Consider the following 22,787-nt stretch of genomic DNA (forward strand, 5'->3'; position numbering starts at 1 on the left):
GTCTGCGTCTGCGTCATGGCGCGCGCGGCGCACGCGGTTTCGAGGTCGTGGGCCAATGAGCTTCGTCGAAGGTCCAAGACGGGGGGGGGGGGGGGCGGAAGAATCTCCGTCGGGGTCTTTCATGGGCGTGTGACGCTGCTGTTGTGACGCTGCTGTTGATGGTGACGCGGTGTTGATGGTGTTGATGGTGATGCTGTGTTGATGGTGTTGATGGTCATGCTGTGTTGATGGTGTTGATGGTGATGCTGTGTTGATGGTGTTGATGGTGATGCTGTGTTGATGGTGATGCTGTGTCGATGGTGTTGATGGTGATGTTGTGACGCTGCTGTTGATGGTGACGCGGTGTTGATGGTGTTGATGGTGATGCTGTGTTGATGGTGTTGATGGTCATGCTGTGTTGATGGTGTTGATGGTGATGCTGTGTTGATGGTGTTGATGGTGATGCTGTGTTGATGGTGATGCTGTGTCGATGGTGTTGATGGTGATGTTGTGACGCTGCTGTTGATGGTGACGCGGTGTTGATGGTGTTGATGGTGATGTTGTCTTGATGGTGTTGACGGCGACCCTGCGTCTGTGCGCGTGAAGGCCGCGGCGACCGCGGCGGACCTCATGGAGGAGCTGGAGCAGAAGGGCTCCTTCACGCTGCTCGCGCCCACCAACGAGGCCTTCGAGAGGCTCCCCAAGGACGTTCTCACACGCATCCTGGGGGACCCCGAGGCCCTGAAGGGTACGTGGGGTGGGGGTGGGGGGGGTTGGAGTGGGGTGGGGCTGGTGGGGGTGGGTAGGGGTGGTGGGTGGTGGTGGGGGTGGTGGGGGTGGGTGAGGGTGGTGGGGGTGGGTGAGGGTGGTGGGGGTGGTGGGGTGGTGGGTGGTGGGGGGGGGGTGGGGTGGTGGGGAGGTGGGGGTTGGTGGGGGTGGTGGGGGTGGGTGGGTTGGGGGTGGGTGGGTGTGGGCGGGTGGGGGTGGTGGGTGGTGGAGATGGGTGAGGGTGGTGAGGGTGGTGGGGAGGTGGGGGTTGGTGGGGGTGGTGGGGAGGTGGGGATGGGTGTGGTGGGGGTGGTGGGTGGTGGGGTGGTGGGTGGGTGGGGGTGGCAGCCTCAAACCCCCGACGCCGGATCGCAGGTGGTGTGACTGGGGATGATACGAAGCGGCAGCGCCAGGGATGTGCAGGAAGGATGCTGAACTTCTTTCGCGCTGCACGGAGCGGGCCGTGCTAATCGGAGGTGCAGTGTTGAGTCTATGGGCAGTGTTGAGTCTATGGGCAGTGTTGAGTCTATGGGTTGTGTTGAGTCTATGGGCAGTGTTGAGTCTATGGGCAGTGTTGAGTCTATGGGCAGTGTTGAGTCTATGGGCAGTGTTGAGTCTATGGGTTGTGTTGAGTCTATGGGCAGTGTTGAGTCTATGGGCAGTGTTGAGTCTATGGGCAGTGTTGAGTCTATGGGTTGTGTTGAGTCTATGGGCAGTGTTGAGTCTATGGGCAGTGTTGAGTCTATGGGTAGTGTTGAGTCTATGGGCAGTGTTGAGTCTATGGGCAGTGTTGAGTCTATGGGTAGTGTTGAGTCTATGGGCAGTGTTGAGTCTATGGGCAGTGTTGAGTCTATGGGTAGTGTTGAGTCTATGGGCAGTGTTGAGTCTATGGGTAGTGTTGAGTCTATGGGTAGTGTTGAGTCTATGGGTAGTGTTGAGTCTATGGGCAGTGTTGAGTCTATGGGTAATGTTGAGTCTATGGGTAGTGTTGAGTCTATGGGTAGTGTTGAGTCTATGGGCAGTGTTGAGTCTATGGTGCAGTGTTGAGTCTATGGGCAGTGTTGAGTCTATGGGCAGTGTTGAGTCTATGGGCAGTGTTGAGTCTATGGGCAGTGTTGAGTCTATGGGTAGTGTTGAGTCTATGGGCAGTGTTGAGTCTATGGGCAGTGTTGAGTCTATGGGCAGTGTTGAGTCTATGGGTAGTGTTGAGTCTATGGGCAGTGTTGAGTCTATGGGCAGTGTTGAGTCTATGGGTAGTGTTGAGTCTATGGGCAGTGTAAGTCTATGGGTAGTGTTGAGTCTATGGGTAGTGTTGAGTCTATGGGCAGTGTTGAGTCTATGGGCAGTGTTGAGTCTATGGGCAGTGTTGAGTCTATGGGCAGTGTTGAGTCTATGGGCAGTGTTGAGTCTATGGGCAGTGTTGAGTCTATGGGCAGTGTTGAGTCTATGGGTTGTGTTGAGTCTATGGGCAGTGTTGAGTCTATGGGCAGTGTTGAGTCTATGGGCAGTGTTGAGTCTATGGGTTGTGTTGAGTCTATGGGCAGTGTTGAGTCTATGGGCAGTGTTGAGTCTATGGGTAGTGTTGAGTCTATGGGCAGTGTTGAGTCTATGGGCAGTGTTGAGTCTATGGGTAGTGTTGAGTCTATGGGCAGTGTTGAGTCTATGGGCAGTGTTGAGTCTATGGGTAGTGTTGAGTCTATGGGCAGTGTTGAGTCTATGGGTAGTGTTGAGTCTATGGGTAGTGTTGAGTCTATGGGTAGTGTTGAGTCTATGGGCAGTGTTGAGTCTATGGGTAATGTTGAGTCTATGGGTAGTGTTGAGTCTATGGGTAGTGTTGAGTCTATGGGCAGTGTTGAGTCTATGGTGCAGTGTTGAGTCTATGGGCAGTGTTGAGTCTATGGGCAGTGTTGAGTCTATGGGCAGTGTTGAGTCTATGGGCAGTGTTGAGTCTATGGGTAGTGTTGAGTCTATGGGCAGTGTTGAGTCTATGGGCAGTGTTGAGTCTATGGGCAGTGTTGAGTCTATGGGTAGTGTTGAGTCTATGGGCAGTGTTGAGTCTATGGGCAGTGTTGAGTCTATGGGTAGTGTTGAGTCTATGGGCAGTGTTGAGTCTATGGGTAGTGTTGAGTCTATGGGCAGTGTTGAGTCTATGGGCAGTGTTGAGTCTATGGGCAGTGTTGAGTCTATGGGCAGTGTTGAGTCTATGGGCAGTGTTGAGTCTATGGGCAGTGTTGAGTCTATGGGCAGTGTTGAGTCTATGGGTAGTGTTGAGTCTATGGGCAGTGTTGAGTCTATGGGCAGTGTTGAGTCTATGGGCAGTGTTGAGTCTATGGGCAGTGTTGAGTCTATGGGTAGTGTTGAGTCTATGGGTAGTGTTGAGTCTATGGGCAGTGTTGAGTCTATGGGTAGTGTTGAGTCTATGGGCAGTGTTGAGTCTATGGGCAGTGTTGAGTCTATGGGTAGTGTTGAGTCTATGGGCAGTGTAAGTCTATGGGTAGTGTTGAGTCTATGGGCAGTGTTGAGTCTATGGGCAGTGTTGAGTCTATGGGTAGTGTTGAGTCTATGGGCAGTGTAAGTCTATGGGTAGTGTTGAGTCTATGGGTAGTGTTGAGTCTATGGGCAGTGTTGAGTCTATGGGCAGTGTTGAGTCTATGGGCAGTGTTGAGTCTATGGGCAGTGTTGAGTCTATGGGCAGTGTTGAGTCTATGGGCAGTGTTGAGTCTATGGGCAGTGTTGAGTCTATGGGTAGTGTTGAGTCTATGGGCAGTGTTGAGTCTATGGGTAGTGTTGAGTCTATGGGTAGTGTTGAGTCTATGGGTAGTGTTGAGTCTATGGGCAGTGTTGAGTCTATGGGTAATGTTGAGTCTATGGGTAGTGTTGAGTCTATGGGTAGTGTTGAGTCTATGGGCAGTGTTGAGTCTATGGTGCAGTGTTGAGTCTATGGGCAGTGTTGAGTCTATGGGCAGTGTTGAGTCTATGGGCAGTGTTGAGTCTATGGGCAGTGTTGAGTCTATGGGCAGTGTTGAGTCTATGGGTAGTGTTGAGTCTATGGGCAGTGTTGAGTCTATGGGTAGTGTTGAGTCTATGGGCAGTGTTGAGTCTATGGGTAGTGTTGAGTCTATGGGTAGTGTTGAGTCTATGGGCAGTGTTGAGTCTATGGGTAATGTTGAGTCTATGGGTAGTGTTGAGTCTATGGGTAGTGTTGAGTCTATGGGCAGTGTTGAGTCTATGGTGCAGTGTTGAGTCTATGGGCAGTGTTGAGTCTATGGGCAGTGTTGAGTCTATGGGCAGTGTTGAGTCTATGGGCAGTGTTGAGTCTATGGGCAGTGTTGAGTCTATGGGCAGTGTTGAGTCTATGGGCAGTGTTGAGTCTATGGGCAGTGTTGAGTCTATGGGCAGTGTTGAGTCTATGGGTAGTGTTGAGTCTATGGGCAGTGTTGAGTCTATGGGTAGTGTTGAGTCTATGGGCAGTGTTGAGTCTATGGGCAGTGTTGAGTCTATGGGCAGTGTTGAGTCTATGGGCAGTGTTGAGTCTATGGGCAGTGTTGAGTCTATGGGCAGTGTTGAGTCTATGGGTAGTGTTGAGTCTATGGGCAGTGTTGAGTCTATGGGTAGTGTTGAGTCTATGGGCAGTGTTGAGTCTATGGGCAGTGTTGAGTCTATGGGCAGTGTTGAGTCTATGGGTAGTGTTGAGTCTATGGGCAGTGTTGAGTCTATGGGCAGTGTTGAGTCTATGGGCAGTGTTGAGTCTATGGGTAGTGTTGAGTCTATGGGCAGTGTTGAGTCTATGGGCAGTGTTGAGTCTATGGGCAGTGTTGAGTCTATGGGCAGTGTTGAGTCTATGGGTTGTGTTGAGTCTATGGGTAGTGTTGAGTCTATGGGTAGTGTTGAGTCTATGGGTTGTGTTGAGTCTATGGGTTGTGTTGAGTCTATGGGTAGTGTTGAGTCTATGGGCAGTGTTGAGTCTATGGGTTGTGTTGAGTCTATGGGTAGTGTTGAGTCTATGGGCAGTGTTGAGTCTATGTGTAGTGTTGAGTCTATGGGCAGTGTTGAGTCTATGGGTAGTGTTGAGTCTATGGGCTGTGTTGAGTCTATGGGTAGTGTTGAGTCTATGGGCTGTGTTGAGTCTATGGGCAGTGTTGAGTCTATGGGCTGTGTTGAGTCTATGGGTAGTGTTGAGTCTATGGGCAGTGTTGAGTCTATGGGTAGTGTTGAGTCTATGGGCAGTGTTGAGTCTATGGGTAGTGTTGAGTCTATGGGTAGTGTTGAGTCTATGGGCAGTGTTGAGTCTATGGGCAGTGTTGAGTCTATGGGCAGTGTTGAGTCTATGGGCAGTGTTGAGTCTATGGGTAGTGTTGAGTCTATGGGCAGTGTTGAGTCTATGGGCAGTGTTGAGTCTATGGGCAGTGTTGAGTCTATGGGTAGTGTTGAGTCTATGGGCAGTGTTGAGTCTATGGGCAGTGTTGAGTCTATGGGCAGTGTTGAGTCTATGGGCAGTGTTGAGTCTATGGGTTGTGTTGAGTCTATGGGTAGTGTTGAGTCTATGGGCAGTGTTGAGTCTATGGGCAGTGTTGAGTCTATGGGTTGTGTTGAGTCTATGGGTAGTGTTGAGTCTATGGGTAGTGTTGAGTCTATGGGTTGTGTTGAGTCTATGGGTTGTGTTGAGTCTATGGGTAGTGTTGAGTCTATGGGCAGTGTTGAGTCTATGGGTAGTGTTGAGTCTATGGGCAGTGTTGAGTCTATGGGTAGTGTTGAGTCTATGGGCTGTGTTGAGTCTATGGGTAGTGTTGAGTCTATGGGCTGTGTTGAGTCTATGGGCAGTGTTGAGTCTATGGGCTGTGTTGAGTCTATGGGTAGTGTTGAGTCTATGGGCAGTGTTGAGTCTATGGGTAGTGTTGAGTCTATGGGCAGTGTTGAGTCTATGGGTAGTGTTGAGTCTATGGGCTGTGTTGAGTCTATGGGCAGTGTTGAGTCTATGGGTAGTGTTGAGTCTATGGGTAGTGTTGAGTCTATGGGCAGTGTTGAGTCTATGGGTTGTGTTGAGTCTATGGGTAGTGTTGAGTCTATGGGCAGTGTTGAGTCTATGGGCAGTGTTGAGTCTATGGGTTGTGTTGAGTCTATGGGTAGTGTTGAGTCTATGGGTAGTGTTGAGTCTATGGGTTGTGTTGAGTCTATGGGTTGTGTTGAGTCTATGGGTTGTGTTGAGTCTATGGGTAGTGTTGAGTCTATGGGTTGTGTTGAGTCTATGGGTTGTGTTGAGTCTATGGGTAGTGTTGAGTCTATGGGCAGTGTTGAGTCTATGGGTTGTGTTGAGTCTATGGGTTGTGTTGAGTCTATGGGTAGTGTTCAGTCTATGGGCAGTGTTGAGTCTATGGGCTGTGTTGAGTCTATGGGCAGTGTTGAGTCTATGGGTAGTGTTGAGTCTATGGGTAGTGTTGAGTCTATGGGCAGTGTTGAGTCTATGGGTTGTGTTGAGTCTATGGGTAGTGTTGAGTCTATGGGCAGTGTTGAGTCTATGGGCAGTGTTGAGTCTATGGGTTGTGTTGAGTCTATGGGTAGTGTTGAGTCTATGGGTAGTGTTGAGTCTATGGGTTGTGTTGAGTCTATGGGTTGTGTTGAGTCTATGGGTTGTGTTGAGTCTATGGGTAGTGTTGAGTCTATGGGTTGTGTTGAGTCTATGGGTTGTGTTGAGTCTATGGGTAGTGTTGAGTCTATGGGCAGTGTTGAGTCTATGGGTTGTGTTGAGTCTATGGGTTGTGTTGAGTCTATGGGTAGTGTTCAGTCTATGGGCAGTGTTGAGTCTATGGGTAGTGTTGAGTCTATGGGTAGTGTTGAGTCTATGGGTAGTGTTTAATCTATGGGCAGTGTTGAGTTTATGGGCAGTGTTGAGTCTATGGGTAGTGTTGAGTCTATGGGTAGTGTTGAGTCTATGGGCAGTGTTGAGTCTATGGGCAGTGTTGAGTCTATGGGTAGTGTTGAGTCTATGGGTAGTGTTTAATCTATGGGCAGTGTTGAGTCTATGGGCAGTGTTGAGTCTATGGGCAGTGTTGAGTCTATGGGCAGTGTTGAGTCTATGGGTAGTGTTGAGTCTATGGGTAGTGTTGAGTCTATGGGTAGTGTTGAATCTATGGGCAGTGTTGAGTTTATGGGCAGTGTTGAGTCTATGGGCAGTGTTGAGTCTATGGGCAGTGTTGAGTCTATGGGTAGTGTTGAGTCTATGGGTAGTGTTGAGTCTATGGGTAGTGTTGAATCTATGGGCAGTGTTTAGTCTATGGGTAGTGTTGAGTCTATGGGTAGTGTTGAGTCTATGGGTAGTGTTGAGTCTATGGGTAGTGTTGAGTCTATGGGCAGTGTTGAGTCTATGAACAGTGTGAGTCTATGGGTAGTGTTGAGTCTATGGGCAGTGTTGAGTCTATGGGCAGTGTTGAGTCTATGGGCAGTGCTGAGTCTATGGGCAGTGCTGAGTCTATGGGTAGTGTTGAGTCTATGGGTAGTGTTGAGTCTATGGGTAGTGTTGAATCTATGGGCAGTGTTGAGTCTGTGGGTAGTGTTGAGTCTATGGGTAGTGTTGAGTCTATGGGTAGTGTTGAGTCTATGGGTAGTGTTGAGTCTATGGGCAGTGTTGAGTCTATGGGTAGTGTTGAGTCTATGGGCAGTGTTGAGTCTATGGGCAGTGTTGAGTCTATGGGCAGTGTTGAGTCTATGGGCAGTATGTAGGTACGTTGAACTCCATTCGCACCGTACGTAGCTAACCGTGACAATTGGAGGCGTGGTCATCAAGTTGCTCTTCTCAGAGGGATGTTAATGGTCGTCAACGAAGCCCGCCCCCTCTTTCCTGCACCGATTGTCACCGCTACCCAATGCTGCTGCTGCTGTTGCTGTGCACACTCGCACACTCATTCCACTGCCACAACCTCCACCCGCTACCAAAACTCGCCCAAGTCAAATGTCTGGGTGGAGGGGCTGGGCCTACAGAAAGCAGAGGTCGCAAACGGGTTTTGATTCCTTACCCATACCCGTACCCGGCCGCACCAGGGTCGCAAATGGGTACCCGTACCAGGTTGGGTACGAGTACTCGTTCCCTACCCGTACCCTACCCAAAATGAGTGACAAACGGTGACTCACCAGTGACTCACGGCCTACCCGTACCCGTACCCGGCCGCACCAGGGTCGCAAACGGTAGCCGGGTATCGGGTAGGGTACAGGTATCGGGTACCCGGTTGCGACCTCTGACTGGGCCTAAACAGAAAGAGGCGGGGGGGCTATGGAAGAAGGGGCGGGGCTTTAAAAAAAGGTATAGGTGCAGAGTGTGGAAAAGGAGGAGACGATTGGGGCACAATCAGGAAAGGGTGGGGCACAATCAGGAAGGGGTGGGTCCTAAAGAGAATGAACAGGAAGAACCCCGGGCCTACAGAGGTTGAACTTTCCTGTTGATTTGAGGCAATTGAAGCATATCATTAAATAGGCAGCAGCATAGCTTCAGTGTTACAGATGTAGCCACAGTTCATTGTATTGATCCAGAAAGGTTGAGAGGCAGAGTCGGCTTCATTGCCGGGATTTGCGCTCTCAACCTCCCGATTGTCAATCAAGCGCTTAAACCATTTGGGGCCACTTAGGCCAGGTGTGATTTTACATCCTCTTGGATCCTCGAATGGCAATGTGGAATTTACACACTCGATTCAGGGCTGCCTAATGGATGCGATTGCGAGGAGACTCTGGTGGCCTGGACTTTGAACGTTCGAATGTTCATTGATTACACAGATCGTGCATTAATGAACGCCCCCGCAAAACAACGGCTTGCGAATCACACGGAGATTATAAAAATCTACGATGAGCTTCGGCCACTCGCCTGCCAGAGTTTGAACTTGTTTCCACTCAGATGAACGGATGTTTATGAGTTTTTGTACTTCTGGAATTCTTAAACAATGACTGAGCTTTTGAAACAATTTCCAGCCAACCAAATTGCTTTCGTCCCACTTTTGGGCCAGATTGAAAGTAAAACAAATGTAGAAAGGGAAGTGTCGCAATTTTAATTGATAAATAAACACTCCCGCCTAATGTTTTGTGCATTCCTGGCCATCACATCGCAACATGTGGTAGAAGTCGGTGCAAAAACAAGTGCAATGACCTCCCATTGGGACACTATAACACCAGCTCAGTACGACGACAGCCAGTAACATAATCACTCATGCAGAATGCAGGGTGTGTACTGTGACGTGTCCTTCACAACACACGCCCAAGAACACACCAGCCTCTGTACACGATCAACGTCAAGAGATATAAGGGAGGGTCAAATTGGTCGTTGCTTTGCGCTCGTTTCCTGACCGACAGTTGGGAATTCCAAACGCCATTGGTGGGAATACCACTTTACGTTGGTGGGAATTCCACTTTACGTTGGTGGGAATTCCACATGTCATTGGTGGGAATTCCCGTGCCACTGGTGGGAATTTCACTTGACATTGGTGGGAATTCCACTTGTCATTGTTGGGAATTCCACATGCAATTGGTGGGAATTCCACATGCATTGGTGGGAATTCCCCGTGCCATTAGTTAAAATTCCAGTTGTCATTGTTCGGGGAACCCACATGTCATTGGTGGGAATTCCACATGTCATTGGTGGGAATTCTACATGCCATTGGTGGGAATTCCACATGTCATTGGTGGGAATTCCACATGTCATTGGTGGGAATTCTACATGTCATTGGTGGGAATTCCACATGTCATTGGTGGGAATTCCACATGTCATTGGTGGGAATTCTACATGCCATTGGTGGGAATTCCACATGTCATTGGTGGGAATTCCACATGTCATTGGTGGGATTTCTACATGCCATTGGTGGGAATTCCACATGTCATTGGTGTGAATTCCACATGCCATTGGTGGGAATTCCACATGTCATTGGTGGGAATTCTACATGCCATTGGTGGGAATTCCACATGTCATTGGTGGGAATTCCACATGTCATTGGTGGGAATTCCACATGCCATTGGTGGGAATTCCATATGTCATTGGTGGGAATTCCACATGCCATTGGTGGGAATTCCACATGTCATTGGTGGGAATTCCACATGCCATTGGTGGGAATTCCACATGTCATTGGTGGGAATTCCACATGTCATTGGTGGGAATTCTACATGTCATTGGTGGGAATTCCACATGCCATTGGTGGGAATTCCACATGCCATTGGTGGGAATTCCACATGCCATTGGTGGGAATTCCACATGTCATTGGTGGGAATTCCACATGCCATTGGTGGGAATTCCACATGTCATTGGTGGGAATTCTACATGCCATTGGTGGGAATTCCACATGTCATTGATGGGAATTCCACATGTCATTGGTGGGAATTCCACATGCCATTGGTGGGAATTCCACATGCCATTGGTGGGAATTCCACATGCCATTGGTGGGAATTCCACATGTCATTGGTGGGAATTCCACATGCCATTGGTGGGAATTCCACATGTCATTGGTGGGAATTCTACATGTCATTGGTGGGAATTCCACATGTCATTGGTGGGAATTCCACATGTCATTGGTGGGAATTCTACATGTCATTGGTGGGAATTCCACATGCCATTGGTGGGAATTCCACATGCCATTGGTGGGAATTCCACATGCCATTGGTGGGAATTCCACATGTCATTGGTGGGAATTCCACATGCCATTGGTGGGAATTCCACATGTCATTGGTGGGAATTCTACATGCCATTGGTGGGAATTCCACATGTCATTGATGGGAATTCCACATGTCATTAGTGGGAATTCCACATGCCATTGGTGGGAATTCCACATGCCATTGGTGGGAATTCCACATGCCATTGGTGGGAATTCCACATGCATTGGTCGGAATTCCACTTGTGGGCATTCCACGTGCTATTGGTCGGAATTCCAGATGTCATTGTTTGGGAAACGCACATGTCATTGTTTGGGAATTCCACATGTCAATGGTGGGAATTCCACATGTCTATGGTCGGAATTCCACATGTCATTGGTGGGAATTCCACTTGCCACCGGCGGGAATTCCACATGCTTTGGTCGGAATCCACATGTCATTTCTTGGGAAATCCACATGTCATTGGTGGGAATTCTACATGCCATCGGTGGACATTCCACGTGCTGATGACAAGATATTCACTGTTCACCTTTGAGACAATCTCATTTAATCACTGCACTTAAACTAGAACTTTTTTCATCTCGGAGGTTGATCGGTTCTACCGGTGATTTAAACAATGGCCCGGTTCGATATTGCAATAATGTCCCAGAAGGTTATTTTAATTTCTTATTAGTTCTATTTTTTATATTGTACATTATTAAATATGTCTATAATGGCTGTTGTAGATATAAGTAAAGAAATAGCTAGGCCTGTGCTCCACTAACTCAATTTACAAGCGATAAAAATTAACCCGTAAAAACAAAGTTTTTCACTCTAAATCCTTTATATGCGTGGCGGCTAGAGTCCTCTCGTCCTCTGGCTTGAGATGGCTGCCACCTATGGGTCAGATGATTGCATTGCACCATTAAGCAATTGGTAATTAAATATAATATTTTTGTCCTAAAAAGTGTACAATTTTTGCATTTGGATCACGGGAAGTGGGTTAAAAAACGACCGAAAGATTTGCACAGTCCTAAGCAAGCAAGCGAACTTAATATAAAGGATTTAAAAAAAGCGTTTACCTCCAACAAAGTGACGCTCTCCTAGGATGGAGGGGGCCGAGTCGGGCACCCGAATGGAATTTGAACTCTGATTTTGAGGTGGGGACCTCGCGAGTGGCGTTGGCGGACTGCTTCGGATGACACCGATTGCTGGATGGCGAACTAACATCGACGGCGCTTGAGCTACCCGATGTTTGTGAAGTTAGTTCAACACGTGGTAGGTTTTCGTGACAAATATTATCCACAATAGAGGTTTTTGGGTTAGATTGCATAAATATAAACGTGTCGTTATACCCGCCACCACCCGGCACAGCCAATTAGTAAGGTTTGTCACGTAAACAAATCACGCCAATTCGTTTCACCGGTAATTACAACCAGCATCATCAGGCGGCAAGTCAGAGTTGTGGAGAAATCCTCCTGTTTCGGCGTTAAATAGAGTAATAAATGCGATGTCGTCACTTGTGGACCGATCAGGTACGAAGACCAGAAGGGGGGGTTGGGTGGCGGAGGTTTATGTGTGCGTTGTGACGTTGCCGTACATTTGAGTCACATCTGTTCCCGTCGTCCGTTCCTAACCATGATGCCCCCCCCTCCACTTCTCCGCCCGCTGTCCCGCTCGCAGCTGTGATCAACAACCACATCTTGGAGTCGGTGCAGTGCTCGGAGGCCGTGCTGGGCAACAGCGTGGTGGACTCACGCGAGGGCAGCCCCACTACGCTCGGCTGCGAGGGTGGAGAGTTCCGCATCAACGGACTGAGCAGTGTGGCCCAGCGGGACCTGGTCGCCACCAACGGCGTGGTGCACACCATCGGCGATGTCCTCATCCCAGACTCCGGTGCGAACGCTCGGCGGCACGCGCGTGTGCGTGGGAAAACTTACGTTTCGATTTGAAGCTTTTCGTGACTGCAGGGATTCATCTTCTTGGTTCTTTCGGTAAAGTCAGACCTGGGTTTCACCTGAGGACGGCTGCTTGCGTTGTGGCCGAAACGTCGTGCGAATTATTTTATTATGTTTTATTTGTATTATTTTATTATTTCCCTTCTACGTGACTTTACCGAAAGAACTAAGAAGATGAAACTTACGTTTCGATTTAAAGCTTTCGTGACTGCAGGGATTCATCTTCTTGGTTCTTTCGGTAAAGTCAGACCTGGGTTTCACCTGAGGACGGCTGCTTGCGTTGTGGCCGAAACGTCGGTAGGAATTATTTTATTGTGTTTTATTTTTATTATTTTATTACTTCCCTTCTACGTGACTTTACCGAAAGAACCAAGAAGATGAAACTTACGTTTCGATTTAAAGCTTTCGTGACTGCAGGGATTCATCTTCTTGGTTCTTTCGGTAAAGTCACATAGAATGGAAATAATAAAATAATAAAATGAAACATAATAAAGTAATTCTCACGACGTTTCGGCCACAACGCAAGCAGCCGTCCTCAGGTGAAGAACAGGTCTGTCGGAAAGACAGAGTCTGACAGACCTGTTCTTCACCTGAGGACGGCTGCTTGCGTTGTTGCCGAAACGTCGTGCGAATTACTTTATTATGTTTATTTGTATTATTTTATTATTTCCATTCTACGTGACTTTACCGAAAGAACCAAGGAGACACAATGTCGATTCTAAATGTGGAGGGAAAATCCAAGGGCCCGGAAAAAAATCCACGCGACCACGTGGAGAGAGACATGCAAACTCAAATATACAGCAGCAGGCATCATCAGGGTCGGGATCGAACCCACGATCTCCTGCATACCAGGCGAGGTAGTTAACACCTTGCCGCAGTGGTTTTGATGAATGACCACGAGGCATCCCAGGTGATGATTCACGTCCGCCTCTGGAATGACAGGCCAGCCAGCGATAGTTTGTTGCGAGCACGACCTCCTGCATACCAGGCGAGGTAGTTAACACCTTGCCGCAGTGGTTTTGATGAATGACCACGAGGCATCCCAGGTGATGATTCACGGCAGCCTCTGGAATGACAGGCCAGCCAGCGATAGTTTGTTGCGAGCACGACCTCCTGCATACCAGGCGAGGTAGTTAACACCTTGCCGCAGTGGTTTTGATGAATGACCACGAGGCATCCCAGGTGATGATTCACGTCCGCCTCTGGAATGACAGGCCAGCCAACGATAGTTTGTTGCGAGCAGGGCAATTCCGCTGTCCCACGTGGGGCCGAAAGCGATCGCTGTTTCCTCAGCGGTGACGATAACACAATTTTCACGAGTTTGAAAAGGCATCAGGCACATTGAGTATAGAGGCATGTGTAATGGAATTCATATCTAGCTCTGAATATCACATACGCACGAAGTGCCGATCAACGCCCTTAACGCAACCGCCTCTTTATTTATTTTCGCTTTCAGGTGTGTGTTTTTATCTTTTTTATTACTTTTTTTTCCAGACGTGTCATTTCCTTTGGTTCGTACCGCTTTGACGCCGACTATACTGTCGGCGTTGCGTCGCGAGAGGCCACGTGTCAGCGCCCGGGGTCCTCTTGCGGTGTGCGGGGTAGGGCTGAACGATTAATCGATTTCAAATCGATATCTCAATTTGAAACAATGCGATTAGCAAATCGCAAAGGCTGCGATGTTTTGCGATTTGAAAAGTCATATTACTTCTTTATTGGAATCGCTTTATTTTTTATAATTATAACTTAATTTAACTTAACAATTGTTCTATGTTTGATTGTTCTATTTAAAATTTTTTTTTAATAAATACATGTTGGAAGCAATTCATATATTGTAAGTTCTCATCCTATATATAGAGCAGTTCATATTTTGATGGTACCATGTGGAAATGCTCCATCACATGTTTTCAATATATTACACAGTGGATCTTGAACTGAAGCCTGACTTGAAAAAATGTTATCTCAAATCAAATCGGAATCGCAAAATCTGTCAGTAAAATCGCAAAGAGATTTTTCCCCCAAAATCGTTCATCCCTAGTGCGGTGGCGGGGGGCGGTGGTGGTGGATGTATCCCTCTGCCACCTTCGTGTCTGAGAGAGAACGGCCCGTGGAAGCGAATATTGCAGAGCTGCATCTGAGACGCCTTCTTAGAGTGAACCTCCGACCAATCAGTAAAAAAAAAGTGTCACGTTGACAAAAGACAAATAGTTCACTGCTTTAGCCCACCGGTGTGTTGAAGCGTGAAACCACAACATTTCACGCGTGTCGGGTGGTGGAGGGTTACGACACATTTATAAATAACGCGATCTAAACCCAAAAATCGTTGATTATGAACAATATTGGTCGCGAAAGCCTACGTGTTAAAGTGAACCTCCGGTTCACGCTGCAACGGGTGCGTCACTCTCCCAGACCATTCAGCGTCGTAGGATGTGGTTTTACCGCAAGGCCATCGAGACGATGTTTGATTTTGTTTCACGACTGGAGAAATGAAGCCAAGGAGGCGAGTTCAGAGCACAAACATTTGACGCAGTGATTGTGTTGCCTCGTGCGGTCATTGGCGATGGGGGCTGCTGAACATGAATTCCCGAGGCGCGAGAACCAATTTTAATCATCATTTATTTGGCAATACTGCATTGGCAGCGATGCACAAGCAGCGGCAACGGCGACAAACAACAGCGGCAGAGCTCAACACATATTTCAATAACACTGTGGTCTCATCAGTAAAAAATTAACCCGTAAAAACAAAGTTTTTCACTCTAAATCCTTTATATGCGTGGCGGCTAGAGTCCTCTCGTCCTCTGGCTTGAGATGGCTGCCACCTATGGGTCAGATGATTGCCTGCCACCATTAAGCAATTGGTAATTAAATATAATTTATTTTTTCCTAAAAAGTGTAAAATTTTGGCAAAAAAATTTTCACGAAAATAAATTGTCACGCACAACGAGTCTGTGTGCAAAATGTCAACTCGATTGGATCACGGGAAGTGGGTTTTAAAAACGACCGAAAGATTTGCACGGTCGTAAGCGCGCAGGCAAACAAGTGAACTTAATATAAAGGATTTTAAAAAAGTACATGACAGGTGACGTTTCGGGTAATGAGCCTCCTTGAGAGCACATAAATGACTCTCACCCGTTGGCCTCTCTATGCGCAGTGGAGAAGAGCCATTGCCCAAAGCGTCATGCGTTGTAAACGTTTGCACGTAGGTGTGTTGAACTTCTTTCGCGCCGTACATAGCCAACCGTCGCTAAATACGAGGTGCGGCAAGGGGGTGGCAGGGAAATACAACGGAAACTAAACCCAACCAAAAAAAAACAGTTGTCAAAAAAAAAACAGTTGTTTCAGACTCTGTCTCCTCGACAGACCTGTTCTCCACCTGAGGACGGCTACTTGCGTTGTGGCCGAAGCGTCGTGAGAATTATTTTATTATGTTTTATTTTTATTATTTTATTATTTCAATTCTACGTCACTTTTTCCAAAAGAACCAAGAAGATGAATCCCTGCAGCAGTCACGAAAGCTTTAAATCGAAAAGTTGTCAAGAAATTAGTTTTCAATCCAGACGCTTTTAAAGTGCATGGCTCCAGAGACACGAATGTGTTGGGGTTTTTCTTCAACGGTTTTACTAAACTTGACTCCTATGTTTGTCGTGGTCAAATCTTGTCATCAAAATTTCGTCCACTTCCTGTTGTCCAATCAATTTCTAATTTTGCACACGTGCTCAGATCCGGTGACAATGCATGCCGGTATCAAAATCGATAAATCAATGAATTCGCTACTTTAAAGCAATTCACATTTTGTACGGACGCCTTATTATTTATAGATATATTTGCGTAGGTAAAAAAACGCAACGATCCCTAAACTCTCGAACCGCCTCTGCTCCGTGTGAACGAGTTACTGAAGTAATAAATCAATTCAAGTAAGCGTTGATGTGGGAGCAGGCGCTGCATCATTGACGTACTTCTCGACTGCGAGCTAAACGAAGTTGTTAATTAAAGCGTTGTTTTAAAAAGGAGTTAATTTACACCATGGGAACCTCATTTGCCAGTAAAAATATGATAATTGTTTTTTTTACCCTTCTATCTGGCAACAAAACTGACACCTTTTTACACGGAGTCATGTTTGCATAGACCGCAATACCTGCAGTCATAATACAAACAAAAGACACTCTGATAATGTGCACTGTCCTTGAGGTGCGCCTTTTGGCGTCATCTGGTCCAACCCATGTGAGACTAGGCTCTAAGGAAAGTTGTCTCGGGTGTGGACCAATCAACTTCAAGGACAGTGCACATTATCAGAGTTATGTCTTTTGTTTGCATTATGACTGCAGGTATTGCGGTCTATGCAAACATGACTCCTTGTAAAAAGGTGTCAGTTTTGTTGCCAGATAGAAGGGTAAAAAAACTATTATCAGGAGTTTATTTAGTTTTCGTCTAGCTTCATTCAAAGCCCTGGATTTGAATGCGGGGGTCATCAGCGTTACCAGCTCAGAACTCTGACCGCCCCCCCTCCCCCCTGAGCGCCAGCCAGGCCTTCTTTCTCTGAGCCAATTATAGTAACGAGTCCCTGCCAAGGTGGATGAGTCATTCGAACAATGAAGCGCTTGAGCAGAGAGGTATATATATCCGCGGCGCGTGTGCGTTTTAACACAAGCGTCATCGAATACAAGTTATGCGCCGCTGGGGATGAAATGTGACATTTTCGAGTAATTGCTGTGAAAATATTTTCACTGGCAAAAACATTTTTTTTTGCAGCTGTGGATTTTTATTTTTCCCCTCCTTCATTTGTCAAGAAGTTGGAGTTCCCGACACCACGTCAGCCTGGTGATGGTCACGGGGGTGGTGGGGGGGGTGGTGGGTTTGGGTATGAGTTTGGGACTTGGTGGTGAACTGGTCATTTAAAAGGTCTGTTACATCACATGGAGGCTCCAATGCCAACCAATTTGTACCCAAAAGCGAGATGTTAACTACCTCCCCAAGTATACAGAAGGTTCGTGGGTTCGATCCCGATCCAGACACCTGTATATTTGGAATTTGCGTCTTTCTCTCTCTCTCTCTCCCCGTTGTCGCGTTGATTTTTCTCCGGGTTCTCTGGTTTTTTCCCTCCACATTTGTAAACACGGGTTCAGAGTGTTTGGCTGCTATAAATTTCCACGTGTTAAGCCTCTTCGCTGGGCCATCATTTGTGGCCAGGTCATTCGTGAAAAAGAGCTACAGAGCTCAGTGGGGACTTACCTGTTAAAATAAAGAAAAAAAGATTTTTTAAATTAATTTTTATTAGTTTTATTAATTGTATTTGTATATCAATCAATGAATCAATAATAATAATACCCGTATCAAATGCCGGAAGTGTATTGGCTAGACAGAGGCTTCTAGCCACAGATGGTGAACAAGGAAGGACCTCTTGCGTGCTGGTGGATTGTAACTGAACGAGCAACAGGAAGGATCACGCTCATAGGGGGCCGTCCATAAATGACGTCACGCGATTTTGGGCGATTTTTGACCCCCCCCCCTCTTCATAAGGCGTCACAAAAAGTCAGACCCCCTTTAAATATGCCATCACAAAGCTCTGCCCCCCCCCCCCCCAAAACCATATTTCCATAAAACATGCTTCAAATCGCTTTCAACTATTGTCATTGTAGTGCGTATTTAATGTGGTGCTGCACTGATGTTGTAGGAGTGTTGTTATAACAATTCTATATTTATTTAAAGTTGCGCATTTTGATGTGACGTCACATTTCTCAACCTCCCCCCCCCTCGTCACACATCGTCACAAATATCTGACCCGCCCCCTAGGTGCGTGACGTCATTTATGGACGGCCCCTAGCGAAATGCGGCCGCTGTTTTTCCCTGTTCGCGTGGAATGTGTCCGCGCACTGGCGTCATTAATGCAGGGGGCGTGATCACGATGCCATTGAACATTAAGACGATGTCACCAACCGTTACGATGACGTCACCGACCATTGTGATGTCACCGACCATCACGATGACGTCACCGACCATCGTGATGTCAGTGACCATTAAAACGATGTCACCAACCGTTACGATGACGTCATCGACCACTGTGATGTCAGTGACCATTAAAACGATGTCACCAACCGTTACGATGACGTCACCGACCACTGTGATGTCAGTGACCATTAAAACGATGTCACCAACCGTTACGATGACGTCACCGACCATCGTGATGTCAGTGACCATTAAAACGATGTCACCAACCGTTACGATGACGTCACCGACCACCGTGATGTCAGTGACCATTAAAACGATGTCACCAACCGTTACGATGACGCCACCGACCATTGTGATGTCACCGACCGTTACGATGACGTCACCGATCATTGTGATGTCACTGACTATTAAGACGATGTCACCAATCGTTACGATGACGTCACCGACCATTGTGATGTCACCGACCGTTACGAAGTCGCCGACCTTTCACGACGACGTCGGAGCCGGTCGTTGACCCCGCCCCATGCCCTCTGCCCCCCCTCCCTCCCCCACAGCCAAGACGGTGATGGAGCTGGCCGACTCGGCGGGCGTCACCAACTTCGTGGACATGTTTGCCGAGGCGGGCCTCATGAAGAGCCTGAAGCCCGGGGTCGACTACACGCTGCTGGCACCCAACAACGAGGCGACAGACGGTACGGAGCCACGCGCTCGCCCGCTCACCCGCTCACCCGCTCACCCCGCTCACCATCTCACGCGCTCACCCGCTCACCCGCTCGCCCGCTCGCCCGCTCACCATCTCACCCGCTCACTCCGCTCACCTGCTCACCCGCTCGCCCACTCACCATCTCACCCGCTCACCCACTCACCCGCTCACCCCGCTCCCCCCCTCGCGGTGGAAAAAAACACAGAGCTGCACGACGCTTGCTTGTCATCAATCGCGCACCACCGCACACTCGCTACACCCAGAGCCGGCCCAGCCACTAAGCGACCCTTGCAATTGCAAAGGGCCCCGTGGCCAGCAGAGGGCCCCCCTAGAGTCACTGCTAGCTAGTGGGTGAAAAAAATCATACATCAAAGGGGCCTCCAACCAAATTTTGCTTAGGGCACCCAAAGGTCTAGGGCCGGTTCTGGCTACACCGCACTTGTTATAACTCTCACTCACTGCAGCAAACTCGCTGCACAACACTCGCTACAGCACGCAACTACGATCGGCATGGCTGGCCACACGTCTGGCGTGAAAAAAGTTCAACAAGCACATCGCACTCGCCGCACCGCTCACCACACACACGCGCGCCACAAAGACCGCCGTGCTACCGAATTGGTTTCTTCGGTTTGTGTTGTGCGCGCGAGAGTCGGAGGCAATGGGAAGCAAATTACCGCGATGGTACGCCACTTAAATGCACACCGATTGTTTACCTCTCACCTTCAACATCCCGGACTGACCGGTCGGGTGAAGTTTGGGCAAAACAACCCCCAGAACCGGTACGGCACGGAGAGGCCTTCACTGTTGGATTGACGAAGGGCTGTTAAATATTATTTCGATTTAAAGCTTTCGTGACCGCAGGGATTCATCTTCTTGGTTCTTTCGGTAAAGTCACGTAGAAGGGAAATAATAAAATAATATAAATATAAGAATTGAATTTTATTATGTTTTATTTTTTTATTCTCACAAGAATTGTATTTTATTATGTTTTATTTTTATTATTTCCCTTCTACGTGACTTTACCGAAAGAACCAAGAAGATAATCATTATTATTTGGGCCATAGTAGACATTCTCATAGGCCTCCAAATTTGAATCGCCGCATTTCGCGCAGAATTCCTCTTAGTCGAAGGGCAACTGCGGACGTTTACATCGCGCTGGTAGGAAAGCGTCGTGCATGAGCATCGAACTCCTCCAACTATTCATCCTGAATCATGAGATCCCAGCACCGTCAGGATCGGGGATCAGAACAAATCCACCCGGACGAGGCTCACGAACAAAAACCCGTAATTCTAGATTTGAAGCTTTCGTGACTGCAAGGATTCATATTCTTAGGTTTTTTCGGTAAAGTCACGTAGCTAAAACATTAAAATTAATAAAAGTTATCTAAAAGAAAAATAAAAATCACGACGTTTCGGAGGCAACACAAGCTTCAGTCTTCAGGTGGAACCGTCACAGCCACGACAGCTGTATCAAGTAAATAAGAGATTACAAGAGCTACCACTCCAACCATTATATATACGGAGTGGTAGCTCTTGTAATCTCTCATTTATTTGATACAGCTGTCGTGGCTGTGACGGTTCCACCTGAAGACGGAAGCTTGTGTTGCCTCCGAAACGTCGTGATTTTTATTTTTATTTTATTTTACTTTTATTAATTTTAATGTTTTACCTACGTGACTTTACCGAAAAAACCTAAGAATATAAAAACCCGTAAATACGCGCGGCTCGTGTAAGTGTCACCATTTCCACGCGCGCTCTCCTCATGGGATGCCAGCTTGAAGAACATCCGTCCACTGCTCCGCATAGGCTGGTTGCTGTATTGAAGCCCTGGAACAGGACGGTGTACGGGGACTTGTGGAGGCGTGTGCTTTCCTCGTCCTGTTTCACATTCTGTGCGAGATCGCGAGGTGCGCTTTCAAATCTGGATTGCACACACGGGATTTTTAGAACCGCTTTGTTGCGTTTAGTTCGTTGTCCATCCCACGTACGGTGCGAAAGAAGTTCAACGTACATACACACTGCACGCAGACTCAACACTGCCCATAGACTAACACTGCCCACAGACTCAACACTGCCCATAGACTAACACTGCCCACAGACTCAACACTGCCCATAGACTAACACTGCCCATAGACTCAACACTACCCATCGACTCAACACTGCCCATAGACTAACACTGCCAATAGACTCAACACTACCCATAGACTCAACACTACCCACAGACTCAACACTACCCATTGACTCAACACTGCCCATAGACTAACACTGCCCATAGACTCAACACTGCCCATCGACTCAACACTGCCCATAGACTATCACTGCCCATAGACTCAACACTACCCATAGACTCAACACTGCCCATAGACTCAACACTGCCCACAGACTCAACACTGCCCATCGACTCAACACTGCCCATAGACTAACACTGCCCATATACTCAACACTACCCATAGACTCAACACTGCCCATAGACTCAACACTGCCCACAGACTCAACACTGCCCATCGACTCAACACTGCCCATAGACTAACACTGCCCATAGACTCAACACTACCCATAGACTCAACACTGCCCATAGACTCAACACTGCCCACAGACTCAACACTGCCCATAGACTCAACACTGCCCATAGACTCAACACTACCCATAGACTCAACACTGCCCATAGACTCAACACTGCCCACAGACTCAACACTGCCCATAGACTCAACACTACCCATAGACTCAACACTGCCCATATACTCAACACTGCCCATAGACTCAACACTGCCCACAGACTCAACACTACCCATAGACTCAACACTGCCCATAGACTAACACTGCCCATAGACTCAACACTGCCCATAGACTCAACACTACCCATAGACTCAACACTGCCCATAGACTCAACACTACCCATAGACTCAACACTACCCATAGACTAACACTGCCCACAGACTCAACACTGCCCATAGACTAACACTGCCCATAGACTCAACACTGCCCATAGACTCAACACTGCCCATAGACTAACACTGCCCACAGACTCAACACTGCCCATAGACTCAACACTGCCCATAGACTCAACACTGCCCATAGACTCAACACTGCCCACAGACTCAACACTGCCCATAGACTCAACACTGCCCACAGACTCAACACTGCCTATAGATTCAACACTACCCATAGACTCAACACTGCCCATAGACTCAACACTACCCACAGACTCAACACTGCCCATAGACTCAACACTGCCTATAGATTCAACACTACCCATAGACTCAACACTGCCCATAGACTCAACACTACCCACAGATTCAACACTGCCCATAGACTCAACACTACCCACAGACTCAACACTACCCACTGACTCAACACTACCCATAGACTCAACACTGCCCATAGACTCAACACTACCCACAGACTCAACACTACCCCACAGACTCAACACTGACCATAGACTCAACACTGCCTATAGATTCAACACTGCACCTTCGATTGGCAAGGTTGGCCACGTAGCATGACTAAATAAGTTCAACACGCGTACACCACTCTCACGAAATATAGATGCGAACTCTGCGGAAAATGCATGTGAACATCACACACGCTCTTCAACACATGTGCGTGGTTAAGCAGAGTTTACTCATTGCACGCTCGAACACAAAGGACACTGACACAGAATCTACCCTCCGTGCAAGTGCTGCTAGCCAGCGCGTTATTAATGTGCTCATGGCACAGGCGTACGGGTTTGCTCTGTGCCGTAAGCCCGGGATCCCGAGTTCAATTCCCAAGTCGCGTGAAAATAAACAAACGCAGCGTTGCACGTGGGCTGCCACTGGACAGCGAGCAGCGATCGA

The 22,787-nt window shown here is 47.9% G+C and overlaps 1 protein-coding gene across 1 annotated transcript in view; it reads left to right on the forward strand.

Annotated features, from left to right (window-relative positions):
- Positions 1–20,730, forward strand: part of LOC144736312 (periostin-like) — a 124,972-nt gene extending 104,242 nt beyond the window's left edge. The window contains exons 8-11 of the mRNA XM_078618960.1: positions 586–727; positions 12,028–12,240; positions 18,803–18,940; positions 20,726–20,730. Coding sequence (XP_078475086.1) covers positions 586–727; positions 12,028–12,240; positions 18,803–18,940; positions 20,726–20,730 — 498 coding nt within the window. The remainder of the gene's footprint in view (positions 1–585; positions 728–12,027; positions 12,241–18,802; positions 18,941–20,725) is intronic.
- Positions 20,731–22,787: the final 2,057 nt, after the last annotated feature.

The sequence above is a fragment of the Lampetra planeri genome, chromosome 60 (genome assembly GCF_965212315.1).
Source record: "Lampetra planeri chromosome 60, kcLamPlan1.2.h2, whole genome shotgun sequence".
NCBI lineage: Eukaryota > Metazoa > Chordata > Hyperoartia > Petromyzontiformes > Petromyzontidae > Lampetra > Lampetra planeri.